Consider the following 19,328-nt stretch of genomic DNA (forward strand, 5'->3'; position numbering starts at 1 on the left):
TGCCAGCAAGGAAATATTCATCCTCTCTTGCAGCTGGTAATGGATTTATTTAGTTAGTTATGCTAAAATAATGCTTTAAATGATATGCCTTTTTATTTTAATAAACAATTAATCATCCAAGCTTAACTTCAGAATGTATTAATTTAATTTTATAGTCAGATGGTATAAATTTCTCACCAGCGCTGTCAAATGTAAGAAATTTGCTGTCCTCAGGTCCATCAAAGATTCGTCGTGATCTAAGGCATTTCATTAATAATGTCAAAAATTCACGTTTAGGACCACCATTATCCATTCCATCTTCACGCTGTCCTGCATCATCGCTGAACTTCACAAGTATATCATCAGTTGGGTTGTAAGACACACGTCTAAAGCCCCGAGCTGCTCCATCCCAAACATTTGTCCTGTTTATATTAAATCTGCTGACAGATGTTTTTATTGTCTTAGACGCCAGCTCTTCAAGTACTTCTGCAGCAGTCAGGCCATTTGTACTAGAACATAAAAAAATTATTAAATATCACATAAAATGAGGATGTTATTACTCACTTTTAGCATATTTACATTCTCACATTTAAATGTATACTTACCTTTGTGTTTCACGCTCATCCTTTTCGATGAGAACTTCTTTGTCTGAGTCACTATCAATTACAATCGGTGCATAAACACTTGTGTATGTGCTGCAATGAAAAACATTTAGTGGGCAAAGTAGAACATTTCTTAAAATCTAAAGTTAACTAAGATTTTATTGGTCTAGTGTCTCAATACACAAATTTCTGTGTCCAAAACATACCTGTAGCAGGGACCTTGAGTCTAAATATCAAAAATATATGAACAGTTAATATAATTTATGTTTGTAGCCTGTATGATAATTATTAATGACATTTTTCAGAGTCTTACTTCAGAAGAAGTTTGCAAGTTTGACCCCCTGTAAAGAATTTAAATAATTTCAGAATTTACAATATAATACATAATAATGTCTTTTGGCTCCTCCCTATTCAGGGTCGCCGCACTGTATCCTCCACAATACAAAACTTACCTATTTGTTGAAGGTGCTGTTTCCGGCGTGCTGTGATTATCTGGAAAATCCCATACCTGATAAGTAGTAAAATAAGCTTAACAGCACTTTTTAAAACTTTAAACTTTTCTTGATTATATTGGTGTATACAAACACAGACACACACACACACACACACAAAAAACCGGTAAAAAAAGACTAACCACAGTGTCCGACAGTGGGCTTTCTACTACTTTTACTTGAACTTCATTGTCCTCTTCAGATTCACACTCTGTGTTGCAATCTGCAAATATTCAATGATTCAAAACATACAGTCTAATTTAAATATATGTATGTATTGAAAGCTATATCTAACAATTAGCAAACATATAGAACACTTTGGCTTTGCAGCATAAATTAAATATATTTAAAATCTGTGGCAAAATCATGTCACTCTCTGATTAACATTTTTTTTTTGCAAAATCTTCAATTATTTTTAATATCTAAAATTTATGATTGTCACTGCATTATCAGAATCACTTACCAGTATTTAAGAAGTCATCATGGTTACAAATGTAGAGAGTTATTCTTTGATAGGCCTTCCCTATGGCATCCTTGTATTTTTGGATGGTGAAAGGGGTGTTGGTTCCAGGAATTGTGCTAACTTCCCTTGCATCAGGGTATAGCAGTACATAGGGTCCATCGGCCATGTCCTGGTTAAAGTCCTTATGTTTTTTCACGCTGGCAGACAAGATTTGCTCAGTTGACCAGTGAGAATGAACATCAACCGGAAGTGACTTTCCTCGAAGAGGTCTTATACCATCACTGGTCCTTGTCATGATGCCAATCTGTATCTAGAAATGAGATTAACAATAACATGTTTTTACATCTTTGCTCCTACATGGTCTTCCCTGTCTTCCATTTTATTTCTGATCTGTAGTTGTGCTCCAGCTGTGCTGTGACTCAAAAGACAACATTAGCGACTAAATCTAGTTTTAACAGGGGGCATATATTATTGAAGGAATGTTGACCAAAGGCTGACAATTAAGAAATTCAAATCAGATTAAAAATTGTAAGCCCTGTATCAGTGGTGAACTACAATCCCCAAGAGCGGCAACTAGATCATTTCTAGTTTCTTCAACGTTCCCCGAGCAACACTAATGTCCAAGGTTGTGATTAACTGAACACACCATATACAGGTAATGAACAGCAATCAGCCTCAAAGTAAATTAAACAGAGATGGGGGGGGTCCTTAGCTGTAGAGGACATAGTTGGCCACCCTTGCAATATATACAGTTCCTTTCATATGTATATGGACATTTACAGTGATGCCTTGGCAGTGCTACAGGTAATTTGGATTTTGTATTAGCAACAAAAGTGGTCAACTTCCACGTTCAAGTTTATGACATACCTTCACTGGTTTCTGTTCCTTCTGTTCCTGGTGTTTCTTTGAAAAAAATGCCTTTCTTTCCCTTTCTTTCACATCCCTAAATTTTATAAAAGACTCCACTAATGATTTCCCAGCTATAAACAGAAAAAAAAATAAGTTATCATTTTAGGGAAGGGACAGTTAAGAAGATTTATTTAATACAAATATGTTTTTTACCCTGTGTAGACTGTATAGTTGTGCCAGTCAGGATGCTGGAACTGGTAGATGGAAGAGCTGCTGCCTCTTCACCAAGGGCAGGATTTCTCGACACAGTGCTGGTGATGTCCTTTAAAAATCTGATGTTTTTTCCACATAGACTACAAAAGGCAGGACTGTCTGCCAAGAGGTGTCCACAGAAGGGACAGTACATCTGTAAAAATGACCCCCATCAAATGTTTTACAAAATTAAGATTCACTACAACCCACAGAAAATACAAGTATTTCACATCTTACATTAAGACTCCTGAATGCACAGACATATATGTGCAACTCCCAAAAACATTACACTTAGATTTTTATAACCTCTCTTGCAAATACTTGTTTGACTATGAGAATGTTTTTCAATCAATTACTCAGAGAAAAATATTAAAATATGATTACATATTTTATCTTAACTTTTTATCTTAAATTGCACAGCATGCTACTTTTGATGTTTAGCAAAGGACAGAAATCGCTAAAACATTACGTTTTCATACTTTTATCCATTTTTTTTAAACCAGTTCTCTATGAGCAAAGCATAAACCGAGCGTTCATAGTAATAAAAAAAACAAACAATCAAACTAACAACAGTTTGCACATTACCTTTATTATGAGGCGTGGTTGGTCTATCCTTGCTGGTGTTTTCCGCTGGTATCCATCTCCGTGTGTTTGCAACAAACTTGCCGTTTATTTTGCAAATCGGGCTCAACACTGCCCCTAGCGTCCTGGAGCACTTCCGTTGTGCTTTGGAGTTTGCATGTGTTTTGGATTTTGCATGTGCTTTGGATTTTGCATGTGTTTTGGATTTTGCATGTGCTTTGGAGTTTGCATGTGTTTTGGATTTTGCATGTGCTTTTGATTTTGCATGTGCTTTGGATTTTGCATGTGTTTTGGAGTTTGCAAGTGTTTTGGAGTTTGCAAGTGTTTTGGAGTTTGCATGTGTTTTGGAGTTTGTACGTGCTTTGTCTCTAGGGGCCACCGTAATAAACCGGTCCGTGGCGCAAAAAAGGTTGGAGACCGCTGCTCTTAATTGTTGTGACACGTGTTACAAATGCAGAGAGGTGCGCTCGATTTGCCACACGGAGCAGCGCGAGAGTAAAGCACGAGGGTGGGGCTAATAATCGGCTCAGTCATTTTTAATGATCGTTGAAAGCCCAGATCGTAATCGAGATTAAAATTTGATTAATGGAGCAGCCCTAAGTCTGAGACAAGCGGAAATCCAACTAGGAATGGTTGATCTGAGCTGCCTGGACAAGTAAACTTAGTTAAAATTAGTGTTTCCCCCAACAAGCCAAAGCACCAACAAAACAAACGTTTAAAACAATTGAAAGTTTAAACAGTGCATGAAGCTTCTTTAATAGTTAAAGTCAGAAAATCCTTTTTTTTGTTTTTGAAATCTATCAAAGCTTCTGACAAATAAAAAAAAGCATTTACTTGTACACAGAAGTTTTATTTAGTATTATGTTTGGTACAGCTGGCATGTTTCTGCAGTTTTTAAGCTGTGTAATTATTTAGGCCGGGAGGATTTTAAGAACCACAAAGATACTTAAAACCAGGAAAACGTAAAAGCTGAATTTACCGAGAGCTGCTAAAATGTTCATGGTTGTAACAGCGACGTCCATGTGGGACAAAATCTCCAGGTACAAACTGTGTGGCCTCTAGAGCCTGTATTCATCATGGTGGGAAATGAGCCCATAAACGCCTGATGGGCTTTCTGGTCAGGAATACGACGAGTGATGGTCTTCATTCAGGTTAAACAGGAGACAGAAACTTGATTTGTTGAACGTAATAATGAATTTTATTTATTAATGGACTTGTTTTTAAAGGCACCCTTTCATGGAGAGTCAGTCTACGCTTTATCACACGTGTGAATCATGGTAATGGCTTTTAGCCGCCTTACGTAGCCCTACATCAACATGATCACATGCAGTTTGATGTGCAGATTTTACATCTGGGACGAAAAAACACTGGTATTTAATTTGGAAGCAGCAGTTTTACATTATACTGCAAAGATAAAGGTCTGTGGAGAGTCAGGGCCTGCTGACGCTGAAAGGATGTATCTGTAAGAGGAAGGTAGATTGTGTGTATGTGATCATTCGGCTGTGACGCCTAACTGACGTCCAATGACAGGCCGCTCCTCCGTGGAGGACAAAGCCTTTTAAAATGAGTTTGGCGCCTTGTTTACAGTGTGTAAGGGAGCTTTAACGAGGCCCATTAAAGACACCTGGCGGCGCTGAGCAGGCTCACGAGAAAATGACGCCGGCTTCGGTTTCCCGGTCGCATCCCGTCCCGGCGAACCCCATAAAAGTGCGCCGCGTCTCGTCGCACGTGCTCAGTCTGTGCTGCTTCGCTTCCGTACGGCTTTGAAGCATTTAAAGGTTGGCGGGGACAAAGAGGCGAGAGCAGGAGGGAGAGGTTCATCCCGAGTTTGAGCTCGGCTGTGATGTAACTGTGGACGATGGCTGTGCCGCAGTCAATTTCAGAGGAGATATCCTCAAACGACCTCGCCTCCCTCCCTTCTACCCGTCCTCTCTCTCTCTCCAGGCTGGTGTCATTTATCTCCTCCACGCCCTGTCATTCTTGCATTTTTTTGCTACAAAAAGCTCCAACTACCCTTTTATACCCTCATGCAGGCTCTAATATTATCTCCTCTCTTGCTGTCAGCTCGTCCATGCATCACTGCCTCCAGCACTCACACACAGGGAGGATAATATCTCCCGCTAAATTCATTTTAGCAGGACTCGAGCAGCACGTAGCAAAACGTCCGACCCCACGGTGAAGCTGCGCTCTGGATAACCTTACCGCTTTTAATAACAGTACATCCCCCAGACGTATTTAGTGCTACTATACGTTTACGGCCCCTCTGCACATCTCCCCGCGCCACTCTCATCATCGCTCGCCTTTTACGCTCGCCTCCCTCGCCTCTCCCTCTCCTCATGTAGCTGAGATGCTGCTGCCATTACTAATTCACACTTAAGCTGATTATTTGTGAATATCAGATCATTTTAAACCCCTTTTGTGAACGCTGTGTCTCCACACACCTATATATGTGTGCACGAGTGTCTCCTCTCCTCTCCCTGAATGATGGAGGGTGGGGTAATCTGCAGCCCCGTTGCCATGACACCAGACAGCCCTTGCTTGGCGAAGGCACGTAGCTTCCTCTCTGCTCTATTTCCCCAGAGCCCTCCGCTCAGGAGCATGTGTGCATCAGTGTGTGCACGCGTGTGTGTGTGTGATCTCTGAATCTGGGAGAGTCATATATGATGCACATGGAAAAAAACCCTCATATTTACTGTCTCAACATGTGCAGCGGAGGAAAGGATGGAGGGGGAAGCTAAGAGGACCCATCTAAAAGGCAAATAAAGGATTTTTTAATGCAAATATTTGAAACCACTAAACTCAGGGTTAGGATTGGAAATTATTAGTCTTCTAGACATTCCTGTGAATTATAGTCAGCTTCACCCGCTCCTCTGCAGGCTTCCTGTTGCAGACGCTCGCAACATATGCCCACCGCAAATCTTCTTTTACGAAGCGGGTCGTTTGCCCCTGCAGCCATGTTTCATGTTTATTCGTCCTGGCTGCGGCTGAAGCAACTTACTCTGAAAGCCAAACTGAGGGCAGCTTTTTCAGTCCACAGGCAGTGACCCCAGTCACCTCACACAGTCACGAGTGTCAGAATATGGGATTAGGAAACTTGCGACTGTTTTTGCGCGTTACCCTCTGCATGAACTGAAAATGAATCACTGCAGCTGAAATATCTGAGCATGCTCACAACTCCTTGTCGAGAGACAATGATGGCTCCAAAAAGTAAAGTGAAAGATGTTTTCTTGTCTAAAGAAACGAATGTTTATGCTTTGCAGGTTCTCTGTGTATATCTGTCCTTATTTTGCTTTTTTAATTTGAGACTTTAGGTTGAATAAAAGCTGTTCCCAGACCTGACGCAATTACTTCTCATACAGTCTCCAAAGACAATCACAGCATTTTGAAGCACTCTCTCCTCACAGCTCCTAATAAAAGTGTCCATGCCAGCTCCGATCCATCTCTCCATCTCCAGACTCCAGCCTAGATGAATAATTTAACAGGCTATATTTCCAGCCATCTGCTTCTCTCTCTCTGTCTCACTCCCTCGCTCGCTCATGCTCCCGCCATCAGTCTTCTCCTTCCCAGTAAAGTCCCTCAGATCGAATTCTGCTCCCTTTCTTACGCCGGCCTGCGGTTGCTGATGCGGTTCCACATGTTTAATTCAAATTAGAAAATGTATTTTTCATTATCAGGGGTTTCTGCTCTCACCACCATTGTTTTGCCCTTTATACCTTCCAATTAAAATGATATTTAGGGTCAAAATAACTACATTTACACCCACAGATGCAGATGTCACTGCATGCACTGGATAACCAATAAGGAGGAGGCTCGATGTCAAACATTTGACGGGGAGCCGCTGACGTCTAATTCACAGGTGTTGCTGCTCCGTTGCTCGCTAATCTCGGGGAAATGTTGCAGACCTTCTGGTTTTCACTCAGTTGTCAGTAAAACAGGACGAGCACAGGATGAATTGCACCGTCTGTGTGACATGTTTTGAACATTAGCGAACAGAAATCGATTCAGGGGTTGATGAATGAAGCTAAATGAATGTGAGCCACTGGCACAAACAGGTGAAGCATGCACGTCTGAGCCTGTTATCAGTCTCACCTCTTGAACCCACAAAGGTAAACTGTCCACCTGTGAGTCAGCAAGAGTAACATTAAATGAGAACATGATGATTTAAAGTAATGCAGAACACCTGATCACAGTGTTTTCTGGGCTACAACACATGTCCGCCATAAACTGATGCATAAAAATCACCTGAATGCAAGAATGCACAAATAAAAGCTACGTCCATCCCTTATTCACTGGACTGTAAGAATAGTACACCTGTAGATGCTCTTTGCTGGATAACAGGACGCACCTCTACATCATCTCCAAAGCCTCTCTGTGGGGAACTGAAGCCAGAGGAAGCTTTGAGAATACATACACATCCCGCATCAAGTCATTAACGCCGATCAACATCTGCAACAGTGCCTGTCAGAGCCCAGCAGAGGTCAGCCAAGTTCCTCTTCCCCGTCTGCATAATGAGCAACACGGCCACATGTTCCCCCACCAGCATCGTTTTCATTATCTGCGTGCAACAATTACACCGCCCAGGTAACTGATGATCACTGCCGTGCTCGCAGCCTCACTCACAATCTGAGTGAAAGAGATCCCATAATTACATATGGAGAGAAACTGGCTGTTTGCACGGCGGCTGGGATTTATGGAAGCAAATAAAAGCAAATCGCTGAGGAGAAGGCAGGAAGGAAGAGACGGGCAGGGAAGAACGCCAGTGAAGGTTAATGTTAATGGAAGGGAGGACCGCGAGAGACGACTGAGTCAGGCTGATGATGCGGCTGAAGATGATGATGAGAAGAATTTTGTTTCCTTGTTAGAAGCAGACATGAAGGAGCGGACAACCTAAACACCAGTGTGCTTCCTAGCAGAGCGTGAAATCTGTGTTAATGACTTTTGGCCAAAGCGAGTTCTTTTTATCTTCTGACCAAGAGCATTTGTGGCTTTTGTAAACAGTACTTGAAGCCATATAAGCCACAGATGACAAGATGTCTCTGCACACTCGTCAGTTATCACACGATGGCTGTGAGCTCTCATCATCTAGCTCTGCCTTTTTCTTTCTTTTCTTTTCGGTGGCATGTGTTTGCAATGCTGCAAATGTCACATGTGTCCTGCACAGCTAGCGCTGCATTTATGACAGACCACAACTGACACACGTCAATCACTGACCTGAATTTCCACTTCCTGTTCTTGGAGAGCAACTGTAACACGCTCGACTCCTGGTTAAATCTCCCAAACACGCTGTGCTCTGAATTTGATCATATTTGAGAGACTGGATGGTTCAGACAGAAATAATCTCCAGTCCTGCATCTTTGCCACAATTAGCTCCAGATACCTTCACGATGCCGTGATACCACATTCTGACACATTACTGCTTGATTTAAAGACAGATCCGTAATTTAAGGTATGACATCAGAATATCTTTTATTAAATGCTGACAGGATCTAGCACATCACAAATTATAATCATGCATGGTATACAGACGAGCCACTAATTAAAAACAAGGGGAATTATCACTCGTCCTAAAGATATTCTCTTATTAAATGTTTAAATGATGGTAGTGGGGAGTACGACCAATTCCATACAAACTGATTCACATCACTGTCATCCTCAGGGAGTCCTTTTGCCCTCTGATGGGAGCATCGCCATCCTAGTGGTGGTACCAACAGGCTGGCAAAGAAAACGGTGTCTTGCTTTTTATTTATTCTTTTTCTGCAATGATGCTGAAATACAACAAGAAGTAATTTGAAAACACCCCCCTGGCTGCACTCCTGCCTGGAAGAGATCTCTCCCATCAGGATAGAAAAGTCTCACCGTAGCATGAAGCTGATCACTCAGAACTTTGTATTGATTTGATTACTCTCTATGGCAGGGGTGGGGAACTCCAGGCCTACAGGTTTTAGATCCAGGTGTCCTTGATCCAACACAGCTGATTTAAATGGCTTCAAGTTCTGCAGAGGCCAGGTAATGAACCAATCACTTGACTCAGGTGTGTTGACCCTAAAACCTGCAGGACACCAGAGTCCCCCACCCTTGCTTTATAGGAACAACTGGCCCCAAACCAGCACAGGATCTCCTCACCGAACAGTTCATGAATAAAGTTACATTTTTTTGCATTACTTATGATAGATTTGATCAACAGTGACAGATACAGCTGCACGCCTAGTGAAGAGTAGTTAGCGCTCTTCAGTGTTGGGGAGTAATGGAATACATGTACCGCCGTTACGTATTTAAAATACAAAATATGAGTAACTGTATTCCGTTACAGTTACCGTTTAAAAAGGTGGTATTTAGAATACAGTTACTTTGTTGAAATAAATGGATTACACGGCGGTACTTCCCTGTTTCATATTGTGGCGGGTCAGGCCTGTTTGGGTTTTGTTTGACAGCTACGTTCTGCTGTTCCAGGCAGCGTTACGGTTGCCATGGTTACAGGGTGGCGTTCTCTCTCTGCGTGTTTCCTGGGTGAGAGAGCGCCTTTTTGTTGTTGTTGTGCTAAGCTAATAGGCAGAATGCTACAGGTATAGCTCTAAAGAATGTAGCATCATGGGCAGTGTAGTCCGTGCTGCAGGGAGAATGGACTGTCATACACGTTATGTGTCTGTGAGCGAGGGAGGGAGAAAAAGGAAAAGTACGAGCTGTCATCGAGCAGAAACGGGAGCTGGAAGCATGTAAATATAATAATAACCACTGCAGCCAAGAAGAGAGCCTGACGAGCCCAGTTGTAAGTAAGCTATTAAGACTCGACTGTACACCGTGTTCGTGTTTTCCTCTGAAACAATAAGTTCTGTTGGAGCAGCCTTTCAACGCCTCTCTCTGTCTCTGCTAGCAAAGTTGACCCAGACAACAAAGTAAAGCTAGTTTTCAGCTACGAGCCGACACAGAACCCACCGTATTAGCCAGAGGTCCCTTTACTACGGTTCGGAGCCGCGGACCTTCAGTAACAGTAATAAATCACAGCAATAGTACATTCATGTAGTTGTAAACAGCATGATAATATATTAAGTAATCCAAAGTATTCAGAATACGTTACTCTCATTGAGTAACGTAACGGAATACGTTACAGAATACATTTTGGGGCATGTAATCTGTAATCTGTAATGGAATACATTTTAAAAGTAACCTTCCCAACACTGGCGCTCTTTAAGAACATGTTATGATACCTCTGAAGTTCATCCTGCTCAGGAAAGGACATCACTGCTTCTTCTAGCACTGCGTGCACTGACGCTCACGCTGCAGCGCACATTACTGCATGATCTATCAAATTATTCCATTCAAAAGTACAGCATGTGCAGTTTGCACCGAGGGTTTTTTTAAAAGGGGGAATTTGGTTTGCATGCTAAGAATGGCCTCCCATGACCTGAGAGAGCACCCTGAAACACACTCGTTCCCTCCTCTGATCTATCTATATTCAGGATTGTCTGTTGGCTGGCTGCTGATCCTGTTGATCAGGTTAGCTGGCAGCCGGCGGGGACACAGCTGTTCCTGTGTAGCACCTGCAGCACAAGCAGCATCTAATACAAACACACAAACAGTCTCCCCAGACGTTTGCATTCAGCCCGACCTCCAGTGACCGCCTGCATGTATTTATGATGTGCTCTATGCTCCAGCAATTAAACCTTGTGAACCTCTGCATGGTGAAAAAGCCACAGGTCAAAACTGCAAACACCACATGTCTGCTCTGGCCACCTCGTCACCTCAGTAATCCAATCAGCTAGTGGCCAGATGCACTTGTAACCCCCCTTTAGTTTCTAGTCGAATCAGTGAAGTGAAGCACATAAAGAGGAACCATCCACACAGCGAAAAGACTGCAAGGTAAAGGGAGGAAGTAAGGAGAAAGGAGAGAACGAGGGGGAAAGAAGGGGGGGGGGGCAGGAGTGAGGGACAAGGACAACCAAAAGAAAAATGGGGTAAGAAAAGAGGAGGAGGAAGATAAAGAGCAGGGGAGGCACAGGAGAAGGAGCGAGGCATGGCGGGGGGAAAGAAAAAGAAAAAAACGGAGGGAAGGGGCTCTGGAGGGGGAAGGTGTGGGGAGGTAGGGTGGGGGGGCTGCTGCTGCCGCTGCCGATGCCGGAGCACAGCGCGGCCAGGCTGAACCGAGTGAACTGCAGTGGAGGTCAGGGAGTCCAACATTCCTCTGGAACACTGTGTTTACACTGCGTAGCAGAGGAGGGAGGGGGAGGCGGCAGGGGGCTGGGGAGGGGCGCGAGGGGGACGACACACAGGGAAGGAAATCATCTCCCCGAGACCCTCGTTTAACAGAGTGTGTGTGTGAGGCTTTCAGTGCATCGTAAAGAACCCTTTGAACTGTTTTATCATTTGTATTTTATCCCCATTTAAATTTAAACACACAGACAGACACCAAAAAAACATAACATTTAACAACATTTTTGATACTGGTAGCAAGAAAAGCCAATAAAATGTTCATATTCTGCTTTTCTTTAGTGAAAGAATTAGTAAAGAACCTCCTTTAAAAAGAAAACCATCAACGATATCAAGAACAGTGTTGCCTGTCAATCAAAGCGACGACCTGGGTATCGGACCACAGAGACGGAGCCCTGCAATCATCCCTCACCATGTGGCTGCCTTTCACTCTCATTATCCTATAAACACGTTTGCTTTCTCCATCTGCTGGCACGACAGGGAAACTGCAGCGGAGCCGGTGACGGAGCTGCTCTCAGACACTTTAAGGAGGCGCTGAAGGATGCACACCTGACTAATTCATCTCAAGTTAGCACTTAACGCGTATCCAAGGTGTATACAACAAAAGCAAACATCCTGTCAAACTCATGCATGCAAGTCTCACTTTGTGTGCGTGCGACAATATGTGCCAGTTGCTGTCCCGACCACAGAAGTGTGAGGATTCACATTTAGGCGCTGACTGTTTTGACTCGGTAAATATTTAGTGTTTACTGTGGGAAGTATCTGCCCCGGCATTTCAGCAAATCAAAGCAGAGCCAGAGACAACTGGCTGAATAATCAATGTGTCCCCAGACTGCTGCGTAGCAACACTTGGTCGCAGAGCGGCAAAATACCCAGAAGGACTAGGCTAAAGTTTAGGAATGGCAAAATATTTAAGGAGATTAAAATCTTGCCCGATGGCGGGGGCTTCAATCCCCCACTTATGATTCCCACAGAGGGCAGAACAGCTTCAGTTTGACATCAGCTCCACTTTGTGCTCTTCAGTCAAGTCAGTGTTGAACTTTTTACCTCTGAGAGCCGACTGTCATTTGGCAACAGACTGACTAAGACTGGACCTGGACTTCCTAAAACCTTTCAAATCGAAACACCGTTGCGCAAATACAGACTGACAACGGGAAGTCGTGTTACTGTAACCTTGTCAAAGCACGGGGATCTCCGAGCTGCATTCAGAAAGGAAAAGAACAGGACTTTCATCTACTGTGGATTTACATCCTCTTCACTTGTTGCAAAAATCGTCAACGCTTTACATGCATATCACATGTCATTATTAAAAATATGAAGATCTTTGCTCTATCCACTACCAGGGCGCCAGAACGTAAACAAGCAAATGAATTTCTCTTATTCATAGAACCAACGTTATTCTGTTTGCCCTCTAAAAATGACAAAAATCACCCATCAATAACCACAAAGACGTTTCTCAAGCATGTGGAGTTAAGTGAGAGATCAGTACTAATCAGCTCCTTCCAGTTAACGTATACTGTCTTTAAAGTCACCATTAGGGATGGTACCGGTATCCGGTGCTATCCGGTTCTGACATAAACGGTAGTAACCAGACCGAAAAGCAGCGCACATTTCGGTGCTTTATTTTCCTGAGCTGTGATACACTTTAGATTCTAGCCAATCATTTTACATTTCCGAGGATAGTAGGCGGGTCCAGGTACGTACGTTCTTTTAGAGCAGAGCTACAGATTAAAAATGCCCAAGGCGAAGCGGTCAAAGTCTGGCTGTACTTCACAGCAAAAGATGCAAACTCAGCAGCCTGCAACAAGTGCTTTAAGCTGATACTGTGATACTGTCAAAGGAGGTAACACCTCAAATCTGATGAAACACCTGGCGACGCATAGCGTTTTTTTAAAAGCCGAGAAATGCGCCGTATTTGATAGCTTGCTGCGAGACCTCACACCGAGCACATCTACTGCGGGTGTGGTGCCTGTTATTGACCCGGAGTTAGCAACATCCCCCAAAAACCCGAAGAGGAGAGTCCTGGCCCCTAGCCCTGCCAGTGTAGCAGAAATGATGAGGATGATGATGCAGCAGCAGCCGTTCTTCTCTGCGTGAGTAGCTTAATGTTGTTCGTGTGTAATTTACGTTGAGTAGGCTAACCACGTTATTACATTAATGCATGTAAGGTGAACTAGCAAACACCGTCATAGCTACATGCGGCTGTCTTCTTGTTTGATGGCAGATACTCCCTTCACCCTGGCCAAAAAGGCTAAAATGACCAAAGAAAAAGTGGGAAACAGTTAAACATGAGAGGTTTTTGGATAAAGTTTGTGTTTTTTCCATTGTTTAAGCTGCTTCCAGCCAAGAGTGATACCATATATGCCCCATAGCTGCAGAAAAGGCTAACATTGTTATCTTTTTACAAAAAAACAGCTGAACATGAGAGCTTTTTGGACCAATTTTGTGTTTTCCATTCTTTAAGCACCGGTTTAAGCACCGTTTAAGCACCGGCACCGTTTCAAAAGTACCGGTTTGGCACCGGTATCGGATAAAACCTAAACGATACCCATCCCTAGTCACCATGATTAAATCTAACCTTAATCTATCAAATCTAACCTGATCCTAACTTTATGTTTTGGAGAATAACAGAAGTCACACCTCACTGAATGCCTCGGCAGAACAACCATCACAGGTGAGGTGATACCTCAGGGTTTGGGTTCAGACGTCACGTCGTAAAATTCAGTTTACATGCTGCTTATTTTAGGAAGTTACAGGCCAAACAGCATCTTTTTAAAAAAAAAGCATTTCTTTTGAACTGTACTGTATAGTAAAGTACAAGTATCTTAATACTCATGTACATGCCTTACTTAGTTACTTTATTACTTTTTGTGGTGACATCAGTCAAGAGCAAAGAAGCAAACTTCATCCTCCACTGGATGCTCATCTTTCCACAGCAGCTCACTCCGCAAAGAAAATGAATCACCTAAAAATCTGAACCCTGCCGGAGGCACCCGAGCCCGCTGTGTGGCGAGAACCACGAGCACGCCGCTGAGCCACAGCTTCAATGGGCAAACAGCTTCAAGTGTGACATCTGTCGCATTTCCCCATTTTCCCTACAGTCTCCATCCCTCGCTCTTACAGCTTTAAAAACCCCACATGGACATTAAAGGAAATGGGAGACAGAGGAGACGGCGAGGTAGGGAGCGAGCCCTGAAAACAACAATAGATAGCCGCAGCTTTGACAACGCCTTTCCAACCCTGACACCCGGCCACCCCTCCACCACCTCCCGAGAGCCGAGACCTTTGCTCTTTCTCCATGACAGGCGGATTTCTTTTGTCTGAGTTCGCCAGACTCTGGCCAGAGGCAGACAAAGGCAAGAGCAGAGAGGGGACGGAGAAAGTGACGGAGCAGACAGAGGGGTCGGCAGAGGGGTGGAGGGTGAGAAAGGGGGGGACGGATGGAAAGGGAACGATCGCGCTCACCTTTTGTCTGGCACACTCTCCCTCTGTGTGCTTTGCATTTTCCCTTTTTGTTGTTGTTGCACTAATCCTCAAATCATTTTTTTGATTTAATGTGAAATTATTATGAGTTTTTCATACCCCCCCCCCCCCCACACACACACACACACACACACACACACACTCCTGCGTCCGTCTGTGTTGTCCAGTGAGCTCCACTTGAGTCCTTGCTGGTAATGGCATTAAAAGGACAGAGGGGAATCAGGTGATGTTGTTTAGTCGCTGTCTCTGTACTGTCTGCTTTACCTGTTACATCATCAAAAGTTGCCTCACTCCTATACAACCTCCCTATTCTGCAGCCTTCCACTTAAAGTGCCATCCGTCCATCTATCGACTTTCTTCTGCTTATCCGAGGCCGGGTCACAGGAGCAGAAGCCTGAGCAGAGAAGCCCAGACCTCCCTCTCCCAGCCACCTCCTCCAGCTTGTCAGGGGGAACACCAAGGCATTCCCAGCCAGCCGAGAGATACAATTTCTCCAACGTGTCCTGGGTCTGACCCAGGGCCTCCTCCCAGTGGGACATGCCCAGAACACCTCAACCTGGAGGCGCCCAGGAGGCATCCTTGTCAGATACCCAAACCACCTCCAATAGCTCCTTTCAATGTGGAGCAGCAGCGGCTCTACTCTGAGCCCCTCCCGGATGGCCGAACTCCTCACCCTATCTCTGAGGGAGAGGCCAGCCACCCTTCGGAGGAAGCTCATTTCTGCACAGTGCAGGTAAAGCACAGCTTTCCTTCTTGAGTCGCCTGACGGTTTGCTAGAATCTTTCGAGGCAGTCCCACACCCGGGTTTTCTGCTTCAGCCACTGCCTGAGGTGCGTTTTGCTTGGCCTGTCAGTACCTATCAGCTTTCTCCGAAGTCCCACAGACTGACCAAGCCCTATAGGACTCTTCTTCAGCCTAATGGTTCCCTTTACCTCTGGTGTCCACCATGTGGTTCAGGGATTACACCACAACAGGTACCAACCATCGGACTCAAAGCACAAGTGAATAAATAACTCCAAAAGTATTTCTGAGGACAAAAGTGAATCTTTTGTAATTTGTGCCAGTTTGACCTGGAAAGAAAGCACAGCAACAACAACAACAACAACAACAACAAACTTTATTTATATAGCACATTTAAAAACCAGTGGTGTACCAAAGTGCTTAACATACAAGAGGGTAAGATGAAGTAAGAGGGAGGATGAAGGCTATGGCAAAGTGCCAACATGGTAGCATGTTAACTGGAAACACAGAAGCAAAAGAAATGCATATAAAAGCATAAAAGAACAATATATATAAAGGATATAAGCAGGTCCGTTAAACGCTATTGAGCAGATATCCAGTAACTCTCGACAACAATGACAGATACTGGAGGATGGTGTCAACTGAAATCAATTCAAATAAACATTTGAGTGAAGAGATACAAAAAGACCATCACGACTACTGTTAAAATGGAAAATCCAGAAAGTTTTTCCATTAAAAAGTTTAACTGTAAGAGTTGTTCTGTCCAGGATTCTCACAGTGAGCATATATTTACAATTAAATATCCATATTGTGTCAATAATGAAAGAGAACTGACACAATTATTTACCATACTTTGTGCAACTTTGGTCACTAACTCTCGGGCCTCCTCTAGCATTTATACTTAAAGTTACATATTTGCCAAAAACACAACAAAATAAAGTAATTTCACAGTTTTATTTGAGGGATTCAAATTGATTGACATGGATTCACACTTCACCATCAAAATGACTGACTACAGCACATGTTTAGTGAGATAAATGTAAGCCTCTCAGAACCTTTGAAGATCATTACTTTGAGGTCATCACCATTTAACCACCTTCAGTTTCAGGTTTCTTGTGGCTCTAAACACAGCAGGAAGGTTCAGAGTTGTTGATGCAGAGTGGGACATGCTGTGCCGAGTCTTACTGATGATTGCAGTCAATGTTTTCTTTCTTGCACTGCACGTCAAATGTATTTTTGTTATCCAAGCACTAATTGGGATGTTCTCAAACTATATTTACACCTAACAGATGAAAGCGGTGTCAACAGATTACTTATTAGATTACTTACTTTTACTTCCTTAGTTTTGGTTAGTGCACAGATTAAACATCAAACACATCCCGACTAGACTGAGGTCGTGGCTAAAATATAGATATTATACTTTCATTTACAGCGTTTAGTCACCGTGTGATCAAAACTAATTTTAGATTAGATTATTTTACTTTAGGTTTGCTGAAAACTACTAAATATATTATCCAACTGTGCCGCTCTACAGAAAGCCTGGCTTAGCCCCGTACGTATCTACTCGGTAGAGCTGCACGATTAATCGTTAGAAAATCGCGATCACGATTCATACTTATGTGCGATCTCATTTCCAAATGACAACGATTTAAAAAAAAAAAAAAGACGACGATTGTACCGCATTTTGATCCGGGACGTAATCTGCATGAAAACAAGCGCTCACTCTTCCTGCTCACTTATCACCTGACCAAAGATATGGCTCCATCAACACTGTGCAAAACGAGGGATTTAGGAAAACAGTGCCGTCCCGCAACTATTTTTCTATCCGGTCGTTAAGTGATGACGTGACGAATCCTACTTCCTAAAGTAGTCTGCGTTTAATATGGCTTTTGTGTTGTTAACATGTTTAATGTTTTGTATTTTCTTCTATTTAATCTCAAAAAGCTCCTAAAACAGTCAGTGATCACCGTTGACCTCCCTCGGCTTTTATTACCGCTAATCATTTATTTAAGCTCAGTTTTTAAAACCTTAGGATGTAACTACAGCCCAGCCCATGCAGCAGTATATGAATGACTAACCTCGTATTGTGGATGGATTATCTCAGTTGTTCTCCTGGCTGAAGTTTGGTCCTTTTACAGCATCCTGCCATGCGATTACATTTGTTCCTGACCACCGAGAACACTCACGCTAACTTTTATCGAGTGGAAAAAAAGTTAGCTTGTTTATATTATGCTAACATAGCTGTGTCGCTAGCGGTCACGTAGCACATCGTTATATACCAGCTAGCCAAACTTCAGTAACCCTACAAACGTCACTGCTGTTTAGTTTTCTGTCTTCATTTATGTTGGAAGTGATAACAGAGCTGTACGTTTGAATTTGTTTCCAAACCCCGCAGTCAGGACATGCTATGTTGTATTTAGATAGAAGCTAGCGAGCTAACTTCCTGCTAACTTCTAACTCTGTTAAATGTCATAAATTCCGTTTTCATGGATGCCTGGATGTTAAACTCAATTGTTACACCTGGTAGAGCAGAACGCTGATCATTTTATTAAAGATGAAAGACTTTAGAGAGTTTTTCAACTCTCAGTAATGCCATAGTGATCGTTTGATATATGGACCTGCAGCGGAGTTTAGGCCCAGACACGGCTAGTGACGTCAGACTTAACGACCGGATTGTTGCACTACCTGCTCTATACACGCAGTGTCGAGCAACGGTGGAGACGGAATTTCAAGCAGTACAACATTTTGCGGCAACGACAAAATGTGAGACATTTGTTGCTTTTATGTTTATTTATTGTTTTTATGTTCAGTCTCAACTGTTACGAAGTTGATGTGCAGTTAATAAGTGCAATAAATATTTATACTGGAAAAGAAAATCGTGAGAATCGTGATCTCAATTCTAAGCAAAAAAATCGTGATTCTCATTTTATGCAAAATCGTGCAGCCCTACTACTTGGTACATAAAATAGTTAACTAAGGAACGAAAGCTCAGAGACAATGAACAAAATATCTCAGTCAGCTGAGACCAAACACGCAGTCTAAACGCAGTCAAACATATGTGATGACAGCCTTGTTAGCCCACGTTGGAAACCATTTAAAACTCTTCAATCTGCAAAATAATGACACGAAATGTGAAATTTGTATTTTCATACAAATGCATCTGCACATGTCCTTACATTAAATATCTAATATACACTCAACACTGATCCCGGAAGTACGACTGCTGTTTCTCATGTTTCTCTGCATTATTGTGAGCTGACATAAGAACACATGTTTTTATCGAGCTCCAAACGAGGTGCTCTACATGTTCATTAACAGTCTAAAGTCAATCAGCGTTACCATATAGAACTTGGGGGGCCGAGGACAGACGCATGGCCCCCCAGGGCAACGCTACACAGTGTGCTCACACACAGCTCACGTACACACCGCCACTACTTTTACTACATCGCTGACGGAAGACAGCTCTTCCTATCCCCCTCGTCGGAGCATGCCCCAGCTCCGAGCTCTCACAGGGCTGTAACTCATGAGTCGCTGTAGTCGCCAGAGTATACTGCACCTTGTGTTGGGGCACCTATAGAGCAGAGCTTGTTAACGGCTCAGCAGAGAAAGAGGAAGTCGAGAGGAAGTACGTGCGTGAGAAAGAGAGAGAGCGAAACGGGCAGATGGACACGAGAGGACGTT

At 43.1% G+C, this 19,328-nt stretch overlaps 1 protein-coding gene and 2 long non-coding RNA genes across 3 annotated transcripts in view; 1 reads left to right on the top strand and 2 right to left on the bottom strand.

The window, feature by feature from the left end:
• LOC146504563 (uncharacterized) overlaps positions 1-19,328 on the top strand; it is a 173,416-nt gene that overhangs the window by 121,300 nt on the left and 32,788 nt on the right. The gene's annotated exons all lie outside the window — the stretch shown is intronic.
• Positions 1-19,328, bottom strand: part of LOC146504572 (uncharacterized) — an 89,276-nt gene that overhangs the window by 48,054 nt on the left and 21,894 nt on the right. The gene's annotated exons all lie outside the window — the stretch shown is intronic.
• Positions 62-9,579, bottom strand: LOC146504575 (uncharacterized). The gene is made up of 9 exons (XM_085184710.1): positions 2,598-9,579; positions 2,403-2,515; positions 1,536-1,845; positions 1,216-1,295; positions 1,034-1,089; positions 895-922; positions 788-807; positions 585-674; positions 62-488 (listed from the first exon to the last, which is right to left on the bottom strand). Exons 1-9 carry the CDS (start codon positions 2,788-2,790, stop codon positions 113-115), a joined length of 1,266 nt encoding a protein of 421 aa, XP_085040836.1. The 5' UTR covers positions 2,791-9,579; the 3' UTR covers positions 62-112.

This window comes from Neolamprologus multifasciatus, chromosome 14 (genome assembly GCF_963576455.1).
Source record: "Neolamprologus multifasciatus chromosome 14, fNeoMul1.2, whole genome shotgun sequence".
NCBI lineage: Eukaryota > Metazoa > Chordata > Actinopteri > Cichliformes > Cichlidae > Neolamprologus > Neolamprologus multifasciatus.